At 42.0% G+C, this 27,202-nt stretch overlaps 1 protein-coding gene across 1 annotated transcript in view; it reads right to left on the reverse strand.

Annotated features, from left to right (window-relative positions):
• The window catches only part of LOC141016273 (phosphatase and actin regulator 1-like), a 31,502-nt gene extending 7,940 nt beyond the window's left edge, over positions 1-23,562 (reverse strand). Inside the window, exons 1-8 of the mRNA XM_073490535.1 lie at positions 22,978-23,562; positions 19,234-19,398; positions 10,452-10,532; positions 8,616-8,819; positions 7,344-7,680; positions 5,016-5,218; positions 3,851-4,007; positions 341-396 (exon numbers count right to left, since the gene is read on the reverse strand). Coding sequence (XP_073346636.1) covers positions 341-396; positions 3,851-4,007; positions 5,016-5,218; positions 7,344-7,680; positions 8,616-8,819; positions 10,452-10,532; positions 19,234-19,398; positions 22,978-23,257 — 1,483 coding nt within the window. The 5' untranslated portion in view covers positions 23,258-23,562. The remainder of the gene's footprint in view (positions 1-340; positions 397-3,850; positions 4,008-5,015; positions 5,219-7,343; positions 7,681-8,615; positions 8,820-10,451; positions 10,533-19,233; positions 19,399-22,977) is intronic.
• Between the last annotated feature and the right edge of the window lie 3,640 nt (positions 23,563-27,202).

Consider the following 27,202-nt stretch of genomic DNA (forward strand, 5'->3'; position numbering starts at 1 on the left):
AGAGAAATCAGTTCCTACGTGGAACTGCCCACAACAAGGTCTGTGGATTGTCTTGAATAACTAGGTCATGATTTCTATAAAAGACACATTATTGTTGAGTTTTTCAAATGTAATTTTTTGGCACTTTGACCGCCACAAGCCGAGTGCCATCTGGCTCCATTATATTCAAGAGAAAGCAGATAACTCTACAGCTGATATCTCCAAAAGTCTGCAACCGGCAACAAAACAATCTAGATGGAAAAATAGTACTAGACGTAAGATGAAAAATATGTATTTTTGATTTTGGTGTGAACCGTCCAGCTTAGAGAAAATGTTAAATATACAAGTTTGAGACACTCACGTTTGAGGATGTTCCTCTGTTCCAGCTCCTCTGCTGTGGGTCTCTGACTCAAGCGCCTGGAAGAAACATGCATCCATGGTCAGCACATAATCACAGGCGCTAGGTCGGCATGGCAACACTGAATCAATATGAGGGGGGGAAAAAGCTGAAGTTCATCATGCAAATCAACCTACTTTACATGTAATAGCATGTAATCATCAACTATCACAGTTCAGAGGAAAATCTGTGCTGTTCTTCAGTGGTACATGTAGTGATGCGTAGCTCAGAGAAAGCTGCACAGTTTCTACATTTTGCCCAGTTTTCACTCCACAGCTTTGACTGCAACTGCCAGCAAGGTTATCTTATTGACATTTTGTCTCACAGCATGGGTACCATCACAACTGACAACTCTCGACTTAAGAGTAAACTGCAACGTGTTAGTCCCAAACTGAATTAAATATACATAAACTCAGCGTTTCCTTGCTTTAGCTTGAGTACAACTTATTTATGAGCAACATAGTTAAATGTTGTTTTTTCCACTGCATCTTATATAAGCCCTTCCCTTTTGATAGCTTGACAGGTGAACGTCACGACACATTTTGCTCAGCCATGATCACCAATCCTTCTCTCCTAATTGAAAGCCTGCATGATAATACGTTGGTGCAATGCAGGGGAGAAGGCCAGTAAAAGGCATATTTCCAGAAGACTCAGCTTTCATCCGATGCTGAATAAGGCAAAGGAGATTATGACACCATCACGCACCAGCTGAAAGGTTTCAACAACCAAGACAGCTAAAATAAACCAAGCACACACAAAGACACATGGAACATGACTGTCAGACACTGTCACACCATTTTCTGCAACATCTGAAGAGACACATTTTGCACAGATTATCTCCAATTTCCTCAATTTCTAAGTGGCTGAAATGACTAAAGCACCCAAAGGCAATCTCTGAAAGGTCACTCTAAGTGCTCTCAACTAGGGGACTCTTATTATAGCACTGTGTCAGGACCCTGCGGCGGTGGACCTAACTGTAGGCGCTGGATCAATGATTGTCTCCATCTCGTTAGATGTGACAGCCATCTGGAGCTGCTCAGCCCTGTGAGCTACTGTATGCAGGCCTAGGTCTGTGCTCGGAGTGCCTTGTCTCGTCTCATCTTGTGTCATTTCTTCTCCCACCGGAGGGAAAAGTCAAGACACCGGATCTCAGACTGGAGCTCCACGCCTCTCAGTGTGGCCCGAGCATTATATCAGCATCACGCCAGCCAAAACGCAGCTGCTGTAAGTAAACATGCACAGACTAGTCTGCAAACATCCATATGGACGCTCCTTCCCCAATAATTTCTGTCACAGCCAGGTTTATTTAAAGCACTCTCATTATCAGCTAAGTGCTTGTCTGCCTGGTCTGTGCAATATGATGACGAGAGACTTGAGAATAATGAAATTATATAAAGGAGTTACACAAGGTTTAATGAAGTGGCTAATATGAAGAAAGATTTGTTTGTAGCTGCACTAATCAAGATTTATTAAGATGAGAATCAAATAACTAGAGCTGCGTTCCATGCTTTTTATCTTTAGTACATACTGCAGCTGCTCTCACAAAGTACGTACTCCTACATGCAGTATGCATACAATGTGAAAATACTACTTCGTCATGACATTGCGCCTTAAGCTTTGACCCCCTCTCGCTCCTACATCCTAAGTCCACTTTGAAGTAAATAGAAAAAGAATACAATTTGGAATGCAGCTAATGAGCTGTCATCTGTCTGCGTGCTCTCGGCGGTTCATTAAATGTGACGTAACTTCCGCTGTGCAGTGGTTTGTGGGCCAGAGTTGCCTGGAAAGCACTGCGTACTGCAACATGCACCCAGATGCATTAGGACATCCATGAAAACAGCCTGTGTGTAAGGTGAAAGGTGTCACTCTTAAGGGTGAACCTAACAAAGAATTATCATCAAAAAAGTAAGATTTTTGGGTTTAGCAGTTAAGCGTCTTTCAGCTCATTGTTTTGGTTTTTAATTGTGAGTTTTTACTAGCCTTTTATTAGGAGGACATTTTTACTAGCCTTCTCCCCCTTCTTCAAGCTTTTATGCTAAGCTAAGCTGACCCCCTCCTAGCTGTAGCTTCAAATCTAACTGGCAGACATGAGAGTGGTATCAATCTTCACGTCCAACTCTAAAGCTAGAGAGCAAACAAGCACATGTCAAACTATTCCTGTAAGAGACATAATCGCATAATAAGTGAAAACATATTGAAGCGAACAAGGATCACGAACACTAAGGCAAAGACACAGCAGTGTTTGTCAACTTTCTCAAGGGGAAAAGCTGAAACTCTTCCATTCAGTTTCCAACCTTGAGATAAGGGCTCTCCAGAGGTTTTCCCAGTGAATCAGGTCAACAGAAGTAAGTTGAGGTCAGCCTGTCCTCGAAATAGCGTTACCATAATCAATTCTGATTGGCCTCGCACAACAACATTACAGGACACAAAGCTGCTGGCAAAAAGCATGAAATTAGGAATTGTGCATCAGATGACACTGTGCAAAGGACGCTGTTTGGGAACATGACGACTAAGCAGGCAGGCCTTCTGGGAACACGCGCTGTGTTCCAATCACAGTGGGGAACAGTGACTTGTCTGCCAATGTCTCTAGATAATACTCCATCCCTTCCCTTGCAACCATATTTCCCACGCCTCGCATCTTATTATCCTATCTGGGTTTTTCACTTTTACCCATATGCTTGACGGGCGCTTCCTCTCTCAACAACATCATTACACCCCCTTCATTCAAACAAGCGAGTCATGTTCAAAGAGAGGGACGAAAGCAAGCAAATGAGGCCTGTGGGGAAAAAAACATTACGTTGTTTGATCTGTTCAATTACTAGAACTCACATTCATGATCTCAACATATGTATACAAATTCCTGCGATTTGTACGCACTGCACCAGTGTACAGTGTGTGTAAACTGCTGGTATGAAGTGGCTTGCTTGCGTGGTGCTGCTGTGTGGAGGAGTCGGGTGGAGATAGTTTGGCACATGCATCACCGTGGTGATTCAGTCAGCGAGGGAGGAAGTCAGGCAGGAGGAAGAAAGAGGAGAGAGAGTGAGTGAGTGAGTGAGTGAGTGAGTGAGTGAGCGCGAGAGAGAAGACAAGAGAAGAGAGAAGAGAGAGGGGGGGCTGATGCATCGCTGAAATTAGGTCAGCTCCATTTTCAGAGCCTCATTTTAACGAGATAAAGCGTTTATCCTTATCGGGTGTTGAGAAGGAAGAAATGAAAGGATATAAAAGTGTTTTGATAGAAAAAAGGCTCATATTTGCTTCGCTTTGGATTGAGTCACAGTCCTATCAGCCAGGATATTGGGCCATCGTCAGCCCAAAGTACGTCAAAACGCTCGGTTTGTCTGAGAAGCGTCTGTGTCATTTTCTCGGCAGCTGCAGCATCATCAAGCAGGTTTATTGAAAACATTGGGCCCGTAAATGTTGCATGTGAGTTAATGTATTCAAGTTTAAAAAATGGATGCGCGCAACCTGTCTCACCTTGTGAGTTTGGTGCCTATCTGCTGCCTCGACTCCAGTCTCTCCTCATCCGTCTGCATGGGCAGGATGTTTTTCTCCTCCAGCTCTCTTTTGGATGGACGATTACTCAGTTTGATGGCCAGGGAGTCTTTCCTAAGCACCTTCTGAGCCAGGGAACCTAAACCAAAACATCACGTCAAACATGAGGGGAGCCGCAGGCGTGAAGCATAGACCCAGGGCCTCATTTACAGGAATTACTTCTTTCTTCATTCTGCTGTATGTCTCAACTGGTTCAATTAGATTATACCTTGGAGTTAGACTACACAAATAAAGGAAAAAAAACAAAGATGACATTTTAAAACTGAAATACAAATAAATGTGAGGAAAATCGGCACGTTAACATCACCATTAATTAGTCGTTATTTGCACACATAACAGCAGCATAAATTCTTCTAGTAACCAGAAACACACGTCTCGCTCTCAAATCTCATGATCTAAACTATGGTGATCTGACTGTGATTTGATGTTCTGCACAACATATCAAATGTTTACCCGTAATGTTTCCTGTACCTTTAAGCACTCCTCACACTCTTTCAATGCCCCTTAGAGTCTTGCTGTGGCATATTAAACAACCCCATCACGCATGGCCAATCACAACCTTTAAAACCTCCAACGCGCTCCCATGTGGAAAACAAGGAGACGGTGTCAAAGACGCGGACATCTTTGCACAGTTCAGCAGCTTTGCAGGGAGGTCGCAAGTGAAGAGTGTTTCCGTGGGTGACAGCATGATGCTGGATACACTTCTGTGAACATCAGTTTTGGCCCCGCTTTGAAGGTCAAACTACATCCGAGTTCAAAGAGCCTTCGGGTGAAGCTAGCAGTACTGTCGATCAGAATTAGTCAAGCAAATGTGTTGACACACCTGTAAACATGAGCCATCCTGACCGATAAAACAGGCGAAGACAGTTCTCCTGCCAACGCACACTATTATTTTTTGGCACTCTCCGTAACCTGCCTTTGTCTTTCCCCTTAGACAACAAGTAGATCAGAGAAATCTTAAAGTCTCTGTTGATACATTCAAGCATCTTGGAGAAATCCTATATTTATCCGACAACTTTGTACCAAACTTTCTCTTTATTTGTGCAACAGATTCCTCAAGGTCACCACAACTGCTGCCGTCACTCACTTGTAAATATCGAGTCGTCGTCTTCGTCGTCCTCGTCCTCATCATCATCCACGTCGTCGTCCTCGTCCTTATACATGCTGGGCAGGTCTTCGTAATCGGACTCGTTGGGCATGTTCTCCTTGTCATCCTCATAGTCGATGATCACAGACGGCACTTCTCTTCTGTCCAGGGGAACACACTGACCAACACCGTGCAGTGCAGAGCTGGTGGAGTGAAAGGGACAAAATCATGGGTCAATTCTTATGGCCATACCATGTGGCCTATATAAGAGGATGAGCCCGCCCTTCCCCCTAACAGTGAAGGCATTCACATTTACATTTTTCAGGCCTGACTCTATACCATTGTAATGTCTCTGAAACAATAACCCTCAATACAGAAAAGGGATTTAAAACAATAAAGGGGCTTCTGGTGCACAGTACAATGATAGCTCAGTGGGATTTGAATCCATGTATAGAGGGAGAGGAGATGTATAACTCCAGCTCAATGAAAGTGGAGCACAAAGGATACACACCAACTACAATTTTGTGCAGTCCTACGCAATGCCATGCAATCCTCTGAACTACACGGAGGAGAAGAGTAACAGATTATACAATTTCTATAATTCAAAACAAGGTGACAGATATAAAACTCTCAGGAGCACAGAAACCGGAGACATATTTGATAGATTTGATTAATCACAGTCTAGTTGGAGCCTCTTATGATGAGCCACTGTTATGTAACCATTATCAAGCTTTCAGACTAATTGTGAGAGATGTCAGGACCATTACTTCCTTATCCGTGCCCAAATGACTCTGGTGAAAAAGGGATCCTAATGCAAGCGCTTACATAATATCCAATCCGCTGCTATCCTGTCCCTTTTCTCCAAACACGAAGAAACGCAGCTCTTGTAAAGAGCAGCTGGTCATGTTATGTCAGGCCAACTGCTGGAGGGACGCCTACTCCATGCGCCTGTGCCCACACATACACACATTTACTTCAAAATTAGGCCATGTTGCCCTGTGAGGCAGTGTGCCGATTTAGACCTGTACACCAGCGCTACATGGCAGGACGCGACCTCAATAACACCAGGATGTGTTCGAGAGTCGACACAAAAATAAAACCTAATAAACAGGACGCCCTAAGCCAATTATAATGCTTTTTTTTTCGGTAATTACTCCGATTAGTGCCGCTTTGATGGTTGAATTTCATGCTAATAAATCAGAGCGTCATCAAACGAAGGAAAGTTAGTTTTTATAATGGAAACACTACGGGCCAATCAGTATTAAAAAAGGTTCTGTTTATCAGGTAAAGGCACATTTTGTAATGTACAATATGACTGTTAGCAAACCAGATGGATTTTGTGGGAAAGTGTTGGTTATCCGGTAGGGCTGTCGCCAATAACCAGTACTGACAACAACTGTGCTATTCAAAAAAAAAAATATTGATATCATCTTAATAATAGACATAAGATAACATCGTCTAAATGATCCAGCGCCTCTTAAATCAATTTTGTTTACTTTCTGTTCTCGCTTTGTTGTAGTAGGTGTCGGTAATGCACCTTTACACTGGTTGCAAATCGCCATGCAATGAAAAAGGAAGAAGAAAAAAGCTGCAGTAACAGATAACTGATACCTAGCTAGTGTGTGGCATGGATCTGGTGTGTGGCTGCTACTCATTGATTTACTTACGACAGACATTTATGGTTACACAGACTCCCTCTCCACCACCCTACACTCGTATAACAAATGTTATTCGTTAGATAAAAACAGATAATATGAACTTGACCGAAAACAAATCTGATATCGTGAACGCCCTAGGCGGAACGCAAGCTCCCAGACCATTGGAGGCCATTTTGAGGACAGTAAATACATTACTGAGGTGATTCACCGTGGCTTCGACCAGGACTCTGAGTCCAGGGATGTGTTCAGGAGAAGATATGAAGCTGGTACGCATCAGTCAGCACCAACTTCTGGAGGCCTGAGCTATACCATCAGACTATCGCCTCTTAGGTAAAAAGTGGAATTAGGAGACCAGATGGGCCAGGACTAGCTGGTTTGTAAGGTAACTTCAGCGGATATCATTGCAACACGATACATAGACTTCTTCGGCATAATGTCAAAATTGTTGTTTCTTCGCGTTCTGATCATTTTAGCTATTTTTGAATGTTTCTTACATATTGCACCTTTGCTAGACAGCATGAAACCCTTACACATTTCATTCCCCAAATCCATCCAAGATATAATGTGTGGTGTAAAGATAGATAGAAAAATAGAGGCTGATCTATAATCCCTCCCTGCTGTCACTGGACGACAATCAGATTTAATGACCTGAGCACCGACGGATACTGACCTTTCAAACCTCTGCATGGAGAGCGCCAGGGTTTTATTGAGCTCCTCGATGATGCGGCTGGGAGCGTGCAAACTGCCGTACTGGAGCTGCAGCGGGTGACCGTGGCTCTGGTGAAGACTGGATAGACCGGCGAGCTGGGAGGGCAGCAGGGTGCCGTGGTGGAGGGACATGCCCTGGGAAGGGACGCACTTTTGGGAGAGCCCGCTGAGGGGATTGGGGGATGGAGAGGGGGAGTCCAGCCCCCCTGGAGGCACACAAATCATTACTTTCTTGGGAGGCAGAGGTGGAGAGTGCTTTCCCCCGGGCATACAGGGCAACTTCATTGGCTGGCAAGAATCTAGAGAGAAATAAAATCAAGTATAACTGGACAGAATGATGGATTACTGAACATTTCTACTGGGTTTACTTGTGGTGTAGGGCATCTTCTACACTTCGCTGGTGCAGACAGATAAACAACTCTCATGGACGATGAGACATGGCTCAGACATCAGTGCAGAGTGGCGGGAATTAGGCCAGGGTAATGCCACTTCCCCTCTGACTGACAGATTGACAATGACAGAGAGAGCTCAGCTGACCTCTCCTCAGGAGAATTTAATGAGACTACTCTAATCCTTTGCACATGTGTGGCAACGCAGGTAGGGTTTAAAGCAACAGCAGCCATGACTCATTAACCGAAACAAGTTCTCTGTATTTACTGTGGGAGATTTACTGAGGTGCTGAAATAAATAGCAGTAGGGTACATTGGTTTGGAAAAAGGGTAAATCAAGTGTATAGTGTGACTTCACCCACTGGATTGTGGAAGCCTGGAGTTTGGCATTAAAGGCAGTCGCCATTTTGTTTTTTTGGAACCAATAGTAATCGTATTTGGATGAGAAAGTGGGTGCGGGGATGATATCCTGATAGGATGTGATTGCAAAGCCGAAGACACGCTGTGGCAGCTTCTTGTCAATCACAAGGTAGTTAAGCCCTAAAGCATACACGCATTTATCGTCTGTGTTTCCCTTAATGGGACCAAAATTTACTAAATTAAAATTTAGAAAATCATGCTCTATTGAAGAGGACTTGAAACTAGCATTTGCGACCAAAAACTGATTAGGAAGCTGTTTACTGAGGCAATAAATCAAGCAAGAGGTAGGACCATTTTCTCATAGGCTTATTTTTGCAACCAGTGGAGTCATCCCCTGCTTTAGGCACTTCCAAGGACGCATTATATATATCGTATAGAGTCGATGGGAAAAATCATGCGATCCAGCATTAACGAAGACCACTGACCTGTGCTATGGTTTGGGATCCTAGAGAAAGGCTTTGGAGGGAGAGCAGGAGGCTGTTTGTGGTACAGCGGCGGCTTGGCGGGGTTATCCTGAAGGTCACCTGGGTAGGTGACAGATTTCTTGGTGGACAAGACCATCGAGGATTTAATAGAGTGCTCCTGAGTGCCAATTCCGCCATCCATCGAGGAGCGGAACTCAACAGTCGCTAAACACAAAAAAAAGAGCAACAATCAATATCGAAAATAACTGCACAAGAAAGCCACTTCCAAGAAGACTGTTCCAACAAAGTTTGAAATGAACTCGGGGCGTTGAGTTTTGTGACAAAGGGTGGTTGGGGATTCAGGAGGCTAAGACTGTTTAACTACCCAGGAGTCTTTTATCAGCACAAACCAGACCAAGGAACGGTGTCAGCCGTGCCGTTTGACAGAACTTTTGCTTTTTTAATTCTTTTAGAGCGCCGAGCCATTTGATGGTTTTTGCATGATCACATTTTCAGGCTGACAGTGCAATTCACAATGCTGCTCACATATTCTGACAAACAATGCATTTTTTTTTGGGCGCTCTCCCCCGTTCCCAACTGTCATCTTGACTGAACAGCCTTTTAAACAGAAACCAAATGAATGCTAAGCACTTTATGATTTGATGAGCAAGGTTAGTCTCTTGATTTTTAACGTTTAGGAAGTCTTTCAAGGGATTATTTTGTTTTTTCTTATCCCATTATCGAAGACATACAAGTAAAAAGTCTTTATTGTAATCAGACGTTAATTTTGAAGCATCTCCAAGAGAAAAGATCTGATCGTATCTTTAAATTCAGCTATTGAGATGGTGACTAGTACACTCGTATGAGAGTTTGGCTGGTGTGTGCAGCATTAAATCCAGGCACACAGAGTGCCAGTCAAAGACAACGTCCAGTTTAAGCCAATTACATTAAAGCAGCCAATCAGATGAAAGGTTGGCACGTTTTTCCTTTTCTTTTAAATGTATTTCTATTTTTGTCCCCGTGTATCCATACCTCTTTTTAGCATCCTGGAGCAGAATGAGCTTTGTTGTATATCTATCCATCAGAGGGACGTCAGTGCTGATAAAACAACGCTGTTTTCACGGATATAGTAAATGTAAAAATATCTGCTGCTGATCTATCGAGCTGTGCACGCAAGCCTTTTTTTGATTATGGAAACTAGGTTGTCACTGGGCAGGAGAATTGAGCACACCTGCCCCCATTAATATGCATTCCAGGAGTGGCACAGCTATTGCACAAAAATATGGGAGGGAGCTATTTAATTTATCAGTTACTTACCAATTCACTGTGAGCTCAAGGTTCACATAATGCAGTAAGGCCACGGAGAAGTGGCTTGTACTTGATTTAAGTCAGTTTTTTTTGTGTTCTTATTTCTGAACACTGACCAAAAGGCTAAATTTTTAAAACAATAAAATATGAAAAAAGGTCTCATATCTCCTCATTTGAACTGTTCACATCTCGGCAAGAGTCGATGGACTTTCTCAGCTTCGGCAACTTTGTTTTTCATGTCCTGAGGCATTGAGCACCCTGCTGTCCGACTCAAATATACTCTCTAGCTTTGAATAAGGCACATCAAATCAAGATCAAAGACTTTATAAAACCCTACAAAATTTCTATAATGAAAGATTATATCTTGAGATGCCCCGTGCCAAATCTTGAAGAGTGCACTTCAGAGACTACTGATTAATGAGGAGATGAATGAGTGAAGACCTTCCAATTTAGTGCACCACATCTACCCCTCTCTCGCAGTTTCTATTTAAAGCCGAGACAGTTTCCAGCTCTATTTGATCAGAATGTAACTGTATAAGATCAGCTCACCTTTTTCAAAGATTTCTTTCAGCACCCCTCTCTTGATCAACTCATCTCTGCTCTGTCGCATAGACATCTTCCTCTCCAAAGCTGAGGGGAGAAAGAAGAATTATTAGTGATACACAAAATAAAACTGAAAAGGATCTTCACAATCTCTACGTTTCCCCAATAATCCATTCAAGGCTTTAGACAGCAGATAGCAGAGCATGGCGGTCAAAAAAATCCCAGTTTTTCTGGTAATTCTAATATTAACTTTTTGTTGAAAACACAAGAACTGGCTTGCGAAAAAAAGCAGGCATTATTCATGACAAACTAACCACTAACTGCTTATTTCTTTCCTTTTCTGTCTGTGGCGCTCAGCCCCGAGCCTATTTGCTCCAAATTAAGACGTAAACCTTTTAAGAAGGTATTAAACCATTTTTAAAATGTATGTGGGACCTTTTTGAAACAGCTTTAAGCACAGAACAGAAATAAATGGTGCATTTGGTGGGGACTATTTTGAGCTGTGTATCAATACACATTTGCTGGTCCACTCAGTCGGTGTTCATGGCAGCGGGATGGTGTATGTGGCACTGACTCGAAATAAAACTAGTGTCCATGTTTGCTGTAATGATGGACCATGTCACCCAGGGCAACAGTGTGGCTCACTGATGTGTTTTTGGACAACAGTGAAGGTATATGGCACTGTGACCATTTAGTCGCATTTTCTTCACCAGGAGCACTGCTGCCACCTGCAAATATGATTATTTATATACTACTGATTTACCTGTACATGAAGTATAACATTGGTCTTGCTGTACACGTATATGTACAGTAAAGGGGTACATTTTTGTTTTTTTATATATTGAATAAAATCAGAACAAAGCAACTTCAGTTGGCAGAACAGCAGTATTATAATCCTGGATTTTATCGTAAAGATAATCTGTGACTTCTCCTCTGAACACCTAAAGCTAAATAACAGGGCCTTGATTAACAAAAGAGATAAAAAGGACAAAGGAGATATTCAAACAACAACACTTCTCATAGTACTGCATTATGCACAAGAAACTATGTCCCATAGCTACTGCTTGCTTCTATTTTTAGCTTTGAAAGTTGAGGCACTTAACATCTTCTATCAGTAGGCTGAACAAAGGCGGCTCAAAACCATGTTAGCGATTTCGAAATCCACCCCTGCATGGAAACCAATTAAGAATGTGAAATGAGGATCGGCAGCAACACTTGAGCACACTGCGCAGGAATGTCCCTGCAGGCCTCCGTAGCTCCTGCTTAAGATCACAGATTGTGCCATGTGTGCTTTACATATGACCCAGGAGTCCTGTCCCAGCTCTATCAGAAGGCGGCGTGCCCAATGTTAATACATCCTCGCTGTGGATTCATGAAAATACTGACGGCTTGACCTCCATTTTCCTTGCCCTTAGTCACAAGCACAGTGGATTTAAAAACCAACTGCTGAGAGTCCAAAATTAAAAAACACAAATGAGAGTCACACAAATGTCAGACGGGCAGGCCTCCGGGGCAGGAATTTGGACACTCTGTGCTTCAGTGTTCGAAAATACCCGAGCAGAGCAAGTTATCGTCAACAGTACGCTCGGTTATGAGTTCCTCCAGGATACCAGATGTTCAATATCACTCCACACTTCAAAAGTTTTTGAGGAGAAGCCCGTTTAAGATCAGCTCCAAGCCAGAATTAGTTAAGCAGCGAAACGTTTATTTTTGGAAAGACGTGACCAAAATATCATCAATGTGTCACACAAAGAATCCTCCCCACCAGAGCTCAGCGACGTGTTAAATTGCAGAGTGAGAAATGAAAGGAAACTGTGCCGTCTGTAGATGCTACTTGGGATGCTAATCCTAGCAGCTCCATCGTAAAAAGTGACTTTTCCCACAGAGGCAGCAAATTCAACATGAGGTCAAGCATATCAAGGGGATAATAAATAGACTTATCAAAGAGTTGACCCAGAATATAGAGGAATTATTGCAGCCTGTTCACCAAATTTGTTTTCCCAAAGCACTGCAGGCCTCATCACACGTTTCACTTATCTGTACCTGTGCATGTTCAAACTTCATTAATATTTACAACAGTTCAGAAACTGGAGTGGATTCCATTAATAATTTCTGCCAGGTGATAAAAAATAAAGCTTGCAGCGCTCCACACCTTGGCTGTAGATTTTCATAAAATTCCCACAACCCTCTTTCAAAAAAAAAGGTATTATATGTAACATTTACACATTAAAATGTCTGACAATGACTAGGCCTTTGTTATATATGTTGTTGAGTTGTGTACTTGTATTCTCAACATTTCCAACACTGTTGAAAAGCAGAGAAATCCATATTGCTTTTTCAAGTTGACGGTGTATTTAATTTGGCCCATGTCATATCCCCTTCACCCGCGCCGGTTGCTTTAACTTCCTGGAAACACGGGAAACATCAGAGAGTGAGAAAGAAAGTAGGCAAGCGAGACTAAACATTATGTGAATAAAGCTTTAAAACGTCACCTTGTCTGAGAACATTTCTGCCTGAGCCACATCAGAGTTGTTGGATAATGAAGAAGACAAAAAGACCCATGATCCCACACTATTGCAAGACGTCATCAAACTTTTGTCTTTTGTTTTCATTGATTTGAATATAACCTAGCCACATCCTGTGCATTTAAATGAGAGGCAGTGTCTATTGTTGATATATGAGCATTTTGGCAAAACACTTGAACACATCTTACAATAACACTTATATTTTCTGTCTGTGTCTGTCTCTGTCCACCTATTTTCAATAAAAACTTCATTCTGGCACCAAAAACCCTGCATGAAGTCAACTTCAGTTACAGGTTATTAAAAAAAAAAGCCCCGTCAGTCCTTTGCTTGACACAATGTTCATCAAAATGACAAATGTCTTTAAAATCATCAGCACCAACTCTTTGCCAGAGAGGGAAAGCCCAGGGCTTAAGGTTGATGCTGGGCTGGCATTGCTCTAATATGTTCAGGGATTATACTGCTGTTTCATCCAAAATGAAAAGTAATTACTCAAAGCTTTATGACATAACTGCTATGCCATGGGATGTGCTCAGTTACGTAATACCATTAACTCAAAGGGCTCTGTGAAGATATGTCTTCAGATTTGACTCATAAAACAAAAGAAGGAGGAACTGCTAGAACCGATGAGAGAAGTTGCCGCACTGGCCGAACATCGAGCCAGGAGTTTAATCACTTGCTGGTCTTGCAAAAAAAATAAAAAATAGTTTAATATCTAGTGAACACATATAGAGTGCAGTGAGAATTGTGGTGGTGAATTTCCATTATCGGGATGATCATGAATGGAGATAATCATAAATATCCTCACATGAATGACTACCAAGCTTGCTGACATACAGTCCTATATTGTTTTCTGATTTATTTTGAATTGCCTCAGGATGTCACCACAGCTGAAGGTATGGCGTGCACATTGTATCCGCCACAAAAACAAGTAATCAGATGTGAGTAAATTTATTGACCCTATGATTTATGATTACTTATTTAACAGTCTTTGTTTGTCACTAAAAAAAGATGTGTGTCCTCTCTGTGATCCAATAAAGTTTTCTTATAAAATGTACGGTTAAAGTCTTTCCATATGACTTTACTATTATCCATATTATATCGGGATAATATTGTGAATCGCAATAATGTTGGATAGGATAAATGTGTTATGAAATGTTCATATTGTCCCATGTCTACTTTAGAAACCAACTTATAAGCATTCAATTATACAAGAGGCATGTCACCATTCTCCAAATGAATGATTCAAATCCACTTTTTATTTTTTGGTCACAAATTGATTCGGTTTTTTTTTTTAAACATTTTATGTTCTGTCATTTATACGTTTTTTTTTTTCAAAACAAGGATGTTCTTCTTTTAATTTCACAACAACTTGAGTATATCTTTGCGGCCTTTTGCATGTTAGGGATAGGCAAGTTGAATAAATATTCTGAAACACAAAATAATACCAAAGTGAAAGAGTTTAACAAAAAAAGATAGAAATTAAGTTTGCCACTAGGTTCAGTATCTCAAATCTGTCCCGAGTGACCCCTCTTCTCAAACAAATCAACAAGAGATCTCTGAAAAAGGAAATAGACCCAACATATCCAACCAGTTAGTTTATAGAGTGTTTTTCTGCGGATGCATGCAAGGAAGCACAGGTGTTGAGAAACAAATATAAAATACAGAGTGAATCGCTGATCCTGCTTTTGATTTTGATGATCGAAATCGAAAGCTCATTTCGATCCATCTTTGATTTAGAATCACATTTCTGGACTTGGAACAAACATTTGAGCCAATATACATATATACCGCTGAGATACATCAACTGAAACATCAAACAAACTTTATTGTCAGTCTATCAATGCCAAGGAGCAAAATGCAATCTTTCATGCAAGAGTATGAAAAGCACATACTGTCCTTCAAATCGCCTAAAATACCAACCAGGTTCTATTTTGGACAGTCCACCGCAGCCCGAGCGGTGTCCAACAGTCCAGCCGCTCTGTCTGCTCCAAGATGAGAAGATTAGACACTCATCGGGGAGACGCAGCTGAGAGCATATTAAATGAAACTGGCATATCTGAGTATAGCCTGTATTGATCTGAGAACACTACACTTAGTTTTTTTAGAGAGAATATATTCCACTGCGAAGTGACCCAGATAGTCAGAACACATCCTACCAACCCTGAGGCTCAGTAGCTCAAAGTGGAGGCTTTTACTGAGGCAACTCTCTCAGCCCGCGCCTCACAAAAACTGTATTAAAACTTTCATGGAGTCTTTTATCGACGAGCGGCTCAAGCGTTAAGACTCGCACGTCAGAAGCTCGGATTAGGCTAAACGAGACTTTGACGCATTCAAAAGAATTCGGCAGGTTTGTGACGTGAGTGAGTGTGATTTTATTCAAATTAACAGTGATGAACAGTGAGAATGGAGCATTAGACGACTGCTGTTCATAAGGAAATCTAACTAATTGGATTAGAAATAAAAATGAAGATAACATCAGACTAACACGCGTGTTGTCTTTTGATGAATCTCCGCCTAGTGAGATCTCTTTGTGATACGAGCTCGCTGTGAGAATGTACCGAGCGCGATAAGGCAGCATGATAAGACATCCGACTGTCAGGGCCCTCTTCCCTCCTTCCTTCCTTCCTGAGGTGAAGAGTACAGTCCCCCTGAGCTGGCCTTCATCTGCTTAATATCACGACACATTCATAATCCTCCACTGTGCTCAGTGTCTAATTATCTACGACAACATCTGCATGCCCAGTGGCTGGTCTGCTCCCTGCTGAAACGGGAAACATAATCAACAGTGAGACAACTGCAGAGACGAAGAAGACCGAACGCAGAGGCAGAAAAGTCCAGGATCGTAGCGGTGCAGCAGGAACCACGACTACACAACAACCCTCAACTTTGTCTCGCATGTTTAAGCAACAGGTTGACAAATGGCCAATGAGATCTCAAGCTGCCAGCTGTCAAAGCATAAGTACAATAAATTAAGTCGAGTGCGGGTTTTAATTATGTGGTGGCGGTTCTCTTATATCAGCTAAAATGAGGTCACCCCATTCCAGGCTTTAGGATAAACACGCTGCCATCTTAGCGTTGACAATGTAAATGAGGGCACAACAGTATGCGGATGTTCAATTTATTTAACAAACAACAAATCAATAGCGAGGCAACAAAAGTCGATACGGTTTCCTAGATTAGGTGAACACAGGAACAACGTGCAAGTTACAAGAGGACTAAAAGTATGTGAATAAATACAGTGAGCTTTATTTCTGGGAAATTATTCTGATAGTGAGTTAACAATAATGAAAAGCTCTCAGAATGAACAGTTTTACTCATTAGATTTGGATTTTTTGGGGCATTTTTACTAGGATTAATCCACTCCACGCTTCACTCTGTTGTTAGCTATTCAGCCCTACAACGGGGTAAATTAGGTATTCAAGCAGGTGAACTTCATCATGTATACCAGCATAGTGTATCTCATACCACCGTGTTTTTCCTAAAACATCATAATTAATGCTGTTCCAGGACCGTCATTTCAACTGACCAATCTGCTGTGGTGATGTCGTAGCTTTGCGACTCATGTTGATGTTGTTCCTGGAACATCATAATAAATGTCTCTCCAGGATCGTCATTTCAACTTGCAAAAAAGTGACGTGAAGTCCACCCCTGGAGCAAGCTGTTCTGGCTGAATGAGTTATGAATAGGAACATATTATTACTCCTAATGAGGATAATAATATGTTCACTCAAAGTTCACTCATTATTTCCAGTTTTCTGTTGCCATTCGATTCGGTTTAGGGAACAAAAATACTTGGCTATGTTTATGCCTATTTAAGGGTGCCCATTAGAAACACATGGATGTGCCTCTAGTCTTCCTGAGAGTGGCGCAAATAGACTCTTTCACTACATTAAACACATGTTTGAAAGAATAACTTCTCCCATGTTCGTATTTTTCAGGTCTTTTTGCCCCAAGTCGCTAAGCTATGACATTACAAAAACATGATTGGCTAGTTGCAATGAAGGTCCTGGACCACTGACTCATAAAATATGGTTTCACCTGTTTTGATTTAAAAAAAAAAAAAAAGGTGCAGTATGTAAGTATTGGCCACCTGTTGAATTCATACTCCAAACAAATATGGAGCAGCATATCACCAGAGCAGCCATTAACTGTTGCCAACTATAGCTGCTGTTAGCTAGTTAGCTCAGTTAGCCGTGCAGATAGCAGTCTGGACTGGGAGCTCGGAGCACTGGAGAAGTGTTGGTGTTTACACCGCTAGCAAAGGACATTTGGACCGGGAATGGGCTAGCTGGTTAGCATGCTAAACATGCTTTGCAACACATTACATAGAAGTCAAACCATCAAAGCTGTTGTGGTACAACTGGAGTAAAGGCATCTATACCGTCATTAAAGCAATGTTAATCTGTTTTTAGGCCACTTGGAAATCCAAAAATTTACATCATGCACAAATGACATGTTATGGCCTTATAAAGCTAAAAAGGGCTAATGTTAAAATGCTAACTGTCGCCAATTTACACATCCAGGACGTGCAGAGCAGGACGTAGTCATGTTTCTGACCTGACAAAAACTCCAATAGTTGTTCTTTATGCTCGGTTTTGGTCTTCATCAAATTCTAAGGGAAATATTTGGCTCGATGATAACCAATTGCGAGAGCAGCTGGCTGGAGAAGACGTTGATGAAAGAGTCAAGCAAAACAGACCAGTGTGGGCCGTAAAAACAAATCAATAAGCGACATCATTATTCGCGACCCCTCTCACCTCACACATTTGTGGTCATTTGAGCCATTGTTTACATTTATTTTTTAGAGTGGCTCTAAACATCCATCCAACTGCAGTGCTCCATGTGTTGACCGCTACGCTTCAAAAATCCCTGAGCCACATCCTGTCATTCGAATTTACTGCACTGGATCACGCTTGCGTGCCTTCCACTCTTCCCCTGCCGGCTTTATGTGAGACTTGAGGTTCATCCCTCTGGCAGAAATTGATGTGACAAGTGTGTGTGCAGCTGTCGTGGCGTCACTGCAGCCAAGAGAACCTGCCTGAACATCGGTGCTACTTGCAAGATTGCGCATCACCTACACACAGCTTGAAACGACGCAGAAATTCCACTCAAAGGCCACTTCGATGAGATACAGTATGCCAGTCGGTCGTAATCCACCATCATGCTGCTATCAAAAGGGATTGAATAGAACAATAGTAGTGACAGAATTATTTGGTGACAGCAGCATTATGCATCCCAAACAAAAGCGATGAAGAGCGTTTTCAATCAACTCCACTGTGCATTAACACCATTGTAAGAGCGAAAAAAAAAAAAAAGGGCCTTTTGTTGTTCAGCTCTTGATTGTTGTCCTTCCCCACATCAGGGGAGATGGTGTTATCATAGAGCATGCATGAATGTACCAAAGATTTGTTTCATCAAGTATGCACTCACCATAAATCAAGCATTTAAGCTGAATCACAGATTTCATCAGCACTTTTGTGCCCTACTAAAAAAAAAACACTTAGTCCAGAGAGACTGCTGAAGAGCCACTGGGACCATGTTGGGGCAGAAAAACAAACCAAACAGCACTCTGGGAACGATAACAGTCAAAACCTAACGCTGAGAGACCTAAAAGTCAAATGTTTTGCGCTTGTGTTAAGTGATGAAGACATCACATCAGTGCCTGTGATCACATGGCAGTCACAGCATTACATGATCAAATCAGACAGAGACTGATTTAATCAGCAAGTTAACACCTGAAACATGTAAATTCGACAATACCGCAAAATCAGAACATCCTGCTCGGACTGGTTACAGGTCGTCGCCGTTTGTCTATTTTCTACAGAAGCGAGAATTCTGCTTCCAACCCCGCAAGACGCAGCCTGACAACGTGCCTCCTCCTGTCAGCTGGGCTGACAGCAGAATTCAGGATGTGTCAGCCGAGGAAAATAAATACAGCCACATCTGAAGAGAGCATGTCCTTCACTCGCCCCTGACAACGCTGAGCTGCAAGATCAAAGGAACTCTAAAGAGACCTCAAAACATGAAACTCCAACGCTGCACTTTTGCTGAATCAATTTGCCGCAATTTCAATCACCCTGGAGACTGAAACTCCTTTTTTTCTCTCTTTTGGCCAAAGGATATATACTGAATTTCTTTCCACAACCAGACGGGGTATAAAACGACAAGAAGAGCCGTGGTTGTTTATGATACCTGTGGCGCCTGCATGTGTATTTTTTTATATATATATATTAACATACTGCAGAATTAAGAGAACAATGTACCTGCAGAGGTCTGCTTGAACTTCTCGCTCTTCTTCTTCCTCCATTTCCACGGCTTGAGGAGGCGTCCCAGAGTGGCGAATTTGCTCCGACGGCGGATGGGTGGAGTGTGGGTGCCGGAGAGCAGGGACTCAGAGCGCATGGCGGCCAGCCTCTCTACTTCCTCGGCTGTAAGGGAACAAAAAAAAATAAAATAAAAACAGGGTCTAGTTTGGGTGAGGATGCAGAGGTGGTGATATTTTGGTAATCGGGCAGGAGAGCTTGCAGTGAATGCAGCAGACGCTCTTGCTCACAGAGATCCAAGCAGTGAGGCTCTGTGCCAAGTGGCCTCCTGAATTCCCTCGTAACTGGATGAGGTTGGGAGAAGATAAACAAACCTGCATATCAGATAGCATTACGGAGGATACGCTTCGAGTCTTAACAGTTTGAAGATGCATCACTGAGCGCTTGGCATTAGCTTGCCAAAACACACTAAACAGACTGATAAGCACCTCATTAAGAAGAAATCTTTCTACTCCTCATCAAATATTCATGAGGCCCAGCCCTTTAGTCTTCTACGTGCTGCTGGATATCAAAAGCAAAGCATTTTATTCCAACACAATCAATTAGAGGAATGGTGCGAGTATGTCTGAAAGATGCTGTAATCCAGGGCTACAAACAGCCCCACTTACATAAACTAGACACCAAAATGTGCCCATGTGACTAGCAAAAAAAAAATCTAAGGTTTTAGTTGTAGATGTACGATGATAAAGAGGTATTTTAACGGAAATGACTCAAAACAGACTCACCAACTTGTGAAACTGATCTTAAAACTGTGAGCAATGCTAGCAGCAGATCAACTTAGATGTGCCTTATGCAACCGTTTTGCTTCTTCAGTCTCCTTATCACAAAACTAACTGAACAGGCATTTAAGAGTAAAGTAAGTAACATGCTCTGACTCAGTCAAACAGCTGACTCCAACCATCTCGCAAAACAAAGATCTGTGGGTCAGGGCATCTCTGCATCTCTACAGTGCTTCATTATAATGTTGTTTTTTTCACACATTTTATGACAAAATTGCAGCTTCTGTCATCTAGATATTACACCTAGATGATTTGTGCAGCCTCAACACAAATGTTTCAGATTTCTGAATGTTAATCGCAGGCAGCCACTGGTTTCCCTTCGTTGCCGCGCAGTAGAAAAACTTGCAGAGACTTAATACTTGCTTGGGATGAGTAATCCTTCATGTCTGCTTTTATTTTTGTCAAACTTACATCATCATTTCCTCGTGCAACAGTTGCATAGTCTTGCATTGCCAGACGTCAAGGCCTTGTGGGATTGACGATAACACCGCATTGACAACAATGAGAGCAGACACATCACTTCACTCAGACAGGTTCAAGTCCCTGCACAAGGAATGGACACCAACGGCTGCCTGTAACATCGGAAAAGTATTCAACCAGTATGCAATTTATAGGGATGCTACTAAAGATTATTTTCAGTGGTGATTAATAGACTATTTGTTTTTCCAAAGCCCTAGATGACATCCTCAAATGTCTTTCATAACCAAAAGATTTTTAGTTTACTGTGAAGAAACCAGAAAATACTCACATTTAAGAAGAATTTTAGCCTTTACTCTCTTAAAAAAACTAGCAACAGAAACACTGAAAAGGACGAGTATTCATGACTAAATCGACTGTAGTCTGTGTAAGCGAGCTGACCTCGAGGACAACTCGTCACTTGTCAGTGTCACTACATTGCATCAGATCATCACCCATGACATGCTGTCAGGGAATGTGCTGGTTGCTTGTTTTTAAATAATGACATCACATCCATGAGGTCTGCCAGCGTAGACATATCACTTTGCAGGGCCAGCCACCTCCCCAGGGCAATGGGACGGCATGAGAAATAATGTGACAGTAATGCAGTGGAAATCAGTCGCACGGACCATCACTCGAACACTCCGATGCCTCACAGCCAACCATCTTAGCAATCCTGCCACCACACCGCTCTATAAATAACTCTACAGTCGATGCTAATCGAATCCAGCAGTGATTCAAATTACTTCATTAGAAGTCCTAAAAGCTAGATAGAGACAGGAAGACAAAGGACCTCATGTAACCTGGGTACCATTCAACAAGCTCTATATACTACACACACATTTAGTAACTTAAAGGAAAGGTTCATCTAAAAATGAAAATTCAGTCATTATCTGCTCACCCCCATGCTGATGGAAAGTCTTGTTAAGATTTGTAGTCCACAAAACATTTCTGGAGCTTTACAGTAACACAGCGTTTCAGCATTTTCAATTAAAGTAAATGGGGACTTGTTTTAAAACGTAAAAAAAATCAACCAAAAAAACCCATCAAATGGCTCCATACAGCTCGTCGGGCGTAATCCAAATACCCAGAAGTCTCGAGATCCCAAATTTAATCGAAAAGACGTTATTCATACCCTTTTTAAGCCGAAATCTTCACTGTTTTTGCTAAGCTAAAAGCGCACATCACATCTGAAGTGGGAGCTTGAGCTTGATCGTGCGTAGAGGCTGTAAATAACGTCTTTTCAAATCGATTTGGGATCTCAGCACTTTCAGAGACTTTGATTATACTTAACAAGCTGTATGGAGCCATTTTTTTTTTTATTTTGGGGTTTCTTTTCCCGTCCCTATTTACTTTACTTGTTTAGGAGAATGCTGCAGCGCTGTTTTGCTGTGAAGCTCCAGAGATGTTTCATGGCTTCCGAAAAAATTTCCCTGAGTAGATAATGTATGAATTTTCAGTTTTGGGGCGAGGAAAGAAATCCTTACAAACTGAACATCAGCTCACACCATAAAACAACAGGTCAGTTAGTGGGGGTTTTTTTGGCACATCATTAAGCCAAAAAGGATCATGTTTGTGTTTGTACTGGTTCAAAAGACTGATGATCCTCAAGCACCGTGATTAATACGACCCTATCTCTTTTCTTCTGAATCATTTCAAGGGAAGAAAACACAGAACCAGAATGTCTTGATGATGCAACGGATTCCAATCTTGACTAAATCCTGGCACGGCAGAGAGGAGCTCAATCTGCAGAGGGGGGGAAATAAATAGAAAACCTTCTTCCAAGTATCCAAACAGAGTGATTTAAATGGAGCCGCTTTCAAGGTAGGAGCTCATTCAACGACACCGGCCACACACACACACACACACACACACACACACACACACACACACACACACACCAGCATTTCTATCCCACATGTAACCTAGATTTTCCACTACTGTAACACAACACACTGATGTGGCTGCTTTTTTAATTAAAAACACTTGTTTGCATACCAAGATGGCTGAGTGATGATGTAATGACACTGAACTGGAAATGGACTTTTATTGTGCAAGGCAGCCTGCACACTCTCACGCACACTCTCATGCCATTTTAATGACATCTATAGGCTAAATAGGTCAGCTGAACTTACACTTAAACCTCCCACGTAATTACACTAATTCATACATGTGCAAATAGCAATTTGAGTCAGAGCCCAGCCCTGTGAGGAGGAGAAGTTCTGACCCAGCTTCCACAACAGCAACAGTTTAAACAAAAACAAAAAAAGGGTAAACGCTGACCCACTTAAACTACAGAATATGAAGCACATGAAGGAGACGCGGAACACATTCAATGATGGAGTCTGGTGTTGTGCACAGGAGCCCACAAGGCATGGCAGCCGCCTGATAATGTACCAGTACCGCAGGGCTACTATGGGCGAAGCCGCGCAATGCTCCTCTTACTCACCGTCCTGCGTGTCGTTCCCGCGGCTGCAATTGCTGCAAATGTGCTTGATCTCCTTCCCGATGTGACAGTGGATCGTAAAGGGCATGTTGTTGTTGTGCTGCGGATACTGGCCGTGCCCCTTCTTGTTGCTCAGAGACATGATTTTGACCAGGCTGAACGCCTTTTTCTTGGGTTTCTCCACCGCCACGGGCGTGTTTTCTCGGCACCCCGTGGTAAGCCAGGCGCCGTGCATGATGGTGGGCGCAGGATCCACCGTCGGGTAATTGGCCGTCTTGAACATAATCGGGACGCGAGGTGGGGAAAAAACGAGATGGGGCGCCTCAGTGCGCGGTGATAACGACGGTGTGGACTTAAATTAAAAGGGCCCCATCAATTGAGTCCTACCTGACCTACTGTGGCATCTTCCATCAGCGCCAAAAAGCAGCCGCTTCTCTCTGCCGGATCCACACACCTTTACCTGAGATCCCTGTATGCGCAGCTATCGGTTGCGTAACGAGAAAAAAGAAAAGTCCCTGCTGATGAGGAAAAGAAAAGCACTGCTGCCGGATCCAAGTGAGCTAATAATAAAGGAGAGGGTGAGTAGTGAATGGCAGCGACAACCTCTCCCTCCCAGAGCTGAAGACTGCAGTCGGTTGTAGCTAATCCACGATTAGTGGAGCTGAGCAGCGAGAGCCTGTGATTGGCTGAGCGCTGCGCTCCTCCATAGGCCAGTGTGGATGGGAGGAAAAGTTGCTCGTCTCATAATAGGATTCCAATAACTGTTTTTTACGGTGGCCGTGAAGTGCAAAACACAACGGCAAATCAGACAACAACGGCAAAAGAGAAAACACAACACAAAGAGAGAAAACACAACACAAAAAGAGAAAACACAACACAAAAAGGGAAAACACAACGGCAAAAGAGAAAACACAACCCCAAAAGAGAAAACACAACACAAAGAGAGAAAACACAACACAAAAAGAGAAAACACAACACAAAAAGAGAAAACACAACACAAAAAGAGAAAACACAACGGCAAAAGAGAAAACACAACACAAAAAGAGAAAACACAACACAAAAAGAGAAAACACAACACAAAAAGAGAAAACACAACGGCAAAAGAGAAAACACAACACAAAAAGAGAAAACACAACACAGAAAGAGAAAACACAACACAGAAAGAGAAAACACAACAACATTAACCAAACCGGAAAAGGTAGGAACCCTCGGGCGACATGAATCGTCGCTGATTGGACTGGTCCGTCCTTTGAACCGGAAGGACATGGTTTACATGTTTTCAAAACAAGAGCGCTGCCAGTGACGACGTACACACTGCTATTAAAGAATATTTTGATGCAGGACATGGATATGGGTCCGTGTATCATCTGATCATGCAATTCTATTTAATGTGGCAAACGAAAAACGAAAATACGAGTCAATATTTCGTTTTTCTGTATGCACCAAACATTGAAAACTGGTGTTTGTTTTCCTATTTTCAGCCCAAACGAGCGGGTGAGGCCACTCGAGGGTGTCCAGCGGGGAAGCTCTGAAATCACAGAGACGCCGGATTATCGCCGCAGCAGTGGTTCGCCAATTCTCCGCCGTTGGTTGTTCACACAGAACCAAGCAGCTCCGGCGTAAAAGACGAACCGGAGTATAATTCACACAGAAAGCCGGCGCTGCGGCTCCAAAGGAGGTGTGACGGTACACGTCATGACGATGACGTATGTGTTTTTTTCAAGGTGTTTCCTGGTGTACTCCTGTTAATCTAAACATGTACCCGCTGACTGATTATAATCATATGGATGCCGTTATAATGTGTTGTGATTGAGATCCCGACCCACCAAACATCCTGGAAAGTGACAAAGTTACGTTTTTCTCTAAATTACATAATCACCATCAGTCAACAGGACGTCTGACTATTTCACTCGGGGGGAAAGAGGCTGTTTTCTGGGGGGAAAGTTCACTGAGTCTCGGTCAGGAGGGCTGATCGTCGCGGTGATTTGGTCTCGTCATCAAAATATTCTTTAATAGCAGTGTGTACGTCGTCACTGGCAGCGCTCTTGTTTTGAAAACATGTAAACCATGTCCTTCCGGTTCAAAGGACGGACCAGTCCAATCAGCGACGATTCATGTCGCCCGAGGGTTCCTACCTTTTCCGGTTTGGTTAATGTTGTTGTGTTTTCTCTTTCTGTGTTGTGTTTTCTCTTTTTGTGTTGTGTTTTCTCTTTTTGTGTTGTGTTTTCTCTTTTGCCGTTGTGTTTTCTCTTTTTGTGTTGTGTTTTCTCTTTTTGTGTTGTGTTTTCTCTTTTTGTGTTGTGTTTTCTCTCTTTGTGTTGTGTTTTCTCTTTTGCCGTTGTGTTTTCTCTTTTTGTGTTGTGTTTTCTCTTTTTGTGTTGTGTTTTCTCTTTTTGTGTTGTGTTTTCTCTTTTGCCGTTGTGTTTTCTCTTTTTGTGTTGTGTTTTCTCTCTTTGTGTTGTGTTTTCTCTTTTGGGGTTGTGTTTTCTCTTTTGCCGTTGTGTTTTCTCTTTTTGTGTTGTGTTTTCTCTTTTTGTGTTGTGTTTTCTCTCTTTGTGTTGTGTTTTCTCTTTTGCCGTTGTTGTCTGATTTGCCGTTGTGTTTTGCACTTCACGGCCACCGTAGTTTTTGTTTTTTTTTTCTTTTTTAGCAAGTCATATTACATGATGGACTCTAGTTTAAAAAACAGCTGCAATAACAACTAAAAACCACCATTTCATGAGCATGATATTGGCAAAAAATTGGATGTCACTGTATTAATTCAAGAGGGTTAGATTTAAAGAGGTCATATTATGCTAATGTTTAAGTTCATACTTTTATTTGGGGGTCCTAGAAGAATAGGTTTACATGCTTAGATTTTCAAGAAACGCATTATTTTTCTCATGTGGTGCGTTGCTGCAGCACCCCTTTTCACACTGTGTCTTGAACGCTCCGTTTTAGCTACAGAGTGAGACATCTCGCCTCTGTTCAATCTTCGGTGAGAGCTGCACATGCGCATTACTTAACGGGCAGGATGTAGCCAATCAGAGGCAGAGTAGGCTGGGTCATGGGGAGCAAGGTAGTGTGATCTAAAATAACGCCTACAGCAGTAGTAACTGTATGTCTGCTGACTGATTGGAATGTATATATTTTATAATAAATATGTAAAAATCTATATTTATATAACGCCTGTTACATTGTGATGCACATAAGTTACAGAAGTAAAGGCTTGACTCCAAACCAGGCGTTTCAGGCAGTGCATGAGCAGTGTTTTCTGTGGGAGAGAGTAACTCCCTTTGCCGTGCGCTTTTTCACTTTGCAGACCTATTACATGCACAAAAGGCTACATAACCCAATAAAGGAAAAGCAAAAACCTATAAAAGCATAAAATTACCTCTACACCTCTCCCATCTTTATAGATAATATAATCTAATCTGGGAGAATGTTATGAAAGAGGATTAGGGCCACATGTGAACAATTATGACTACTTACATAGCAACACTATGTAATTTTTAAAGCGTTTCTAGAGACGTAAGAGTGAAAATGTGATATGTAAACAAAGTTGTTGTGAAAACACAGATTTAAGCACTAGAATGGCACTAAGTAGAGTGCATACCTCTGCCAACATCCAACCGTCCCTTTTATTTAATCAAGCTTAATCCAATATGAAATAAAACATACTTGAATTGGCTACAGCTGTATTTTTCATCAAGATCAATTCATTATTCCTGGAAAAATGTCAAAAAATGCCCTATCTCACAATGATAAAAAAAGTGACAAAAAAGTTCCTGGATTCGTCCCAAAAGTAAAAAATCTAGCAGTTATCTGCAGGAGTTAAAAAAGTGTTTTAGTTAAAGCGGCTTAGCTACTCCTGAAATAGTGAACATGCCTTTTTAAAGCTTTTCAAACATGGCTGTATAAAAAGTTGACTGTATTTGAAAAACTTCTTTCTTTGAAGGTAAAGACTGACAAGATGTGATGCTAATAAGAGTTGATTAATCAAGACTGAGTTTCTTGAGCTGCGGTTGGAGGACTTGCCAGAGCGCTGAGTGACCTTTTAAACTGTATTTGTGTTTAAATTCAGAAAGGTAACTTAAACACATTTACTTTTGTATATGACACAGTTACTGGTTAGAAACAATGACCCTCTGGTGCAAAGGACACATACACATGCTCATCATTTAATTCAACATTATCCATGAATTGCATCACTGTACTGCAAAAATCTGGTGTATGTCTTCTACATTTA

Source organism: Pagrus major, chromosome 21 (assembly GCF_040436345.1).
Source record: "Pagrus major chromosome 21, Pma_NU_1.0".
In the NCBI taxonomy this organism is placed as follows: Eukaryota; Metazoa; Chordata; class Actinopteri; order Spariformes; family Sparidae; genus Pagrus; species Pagrus major.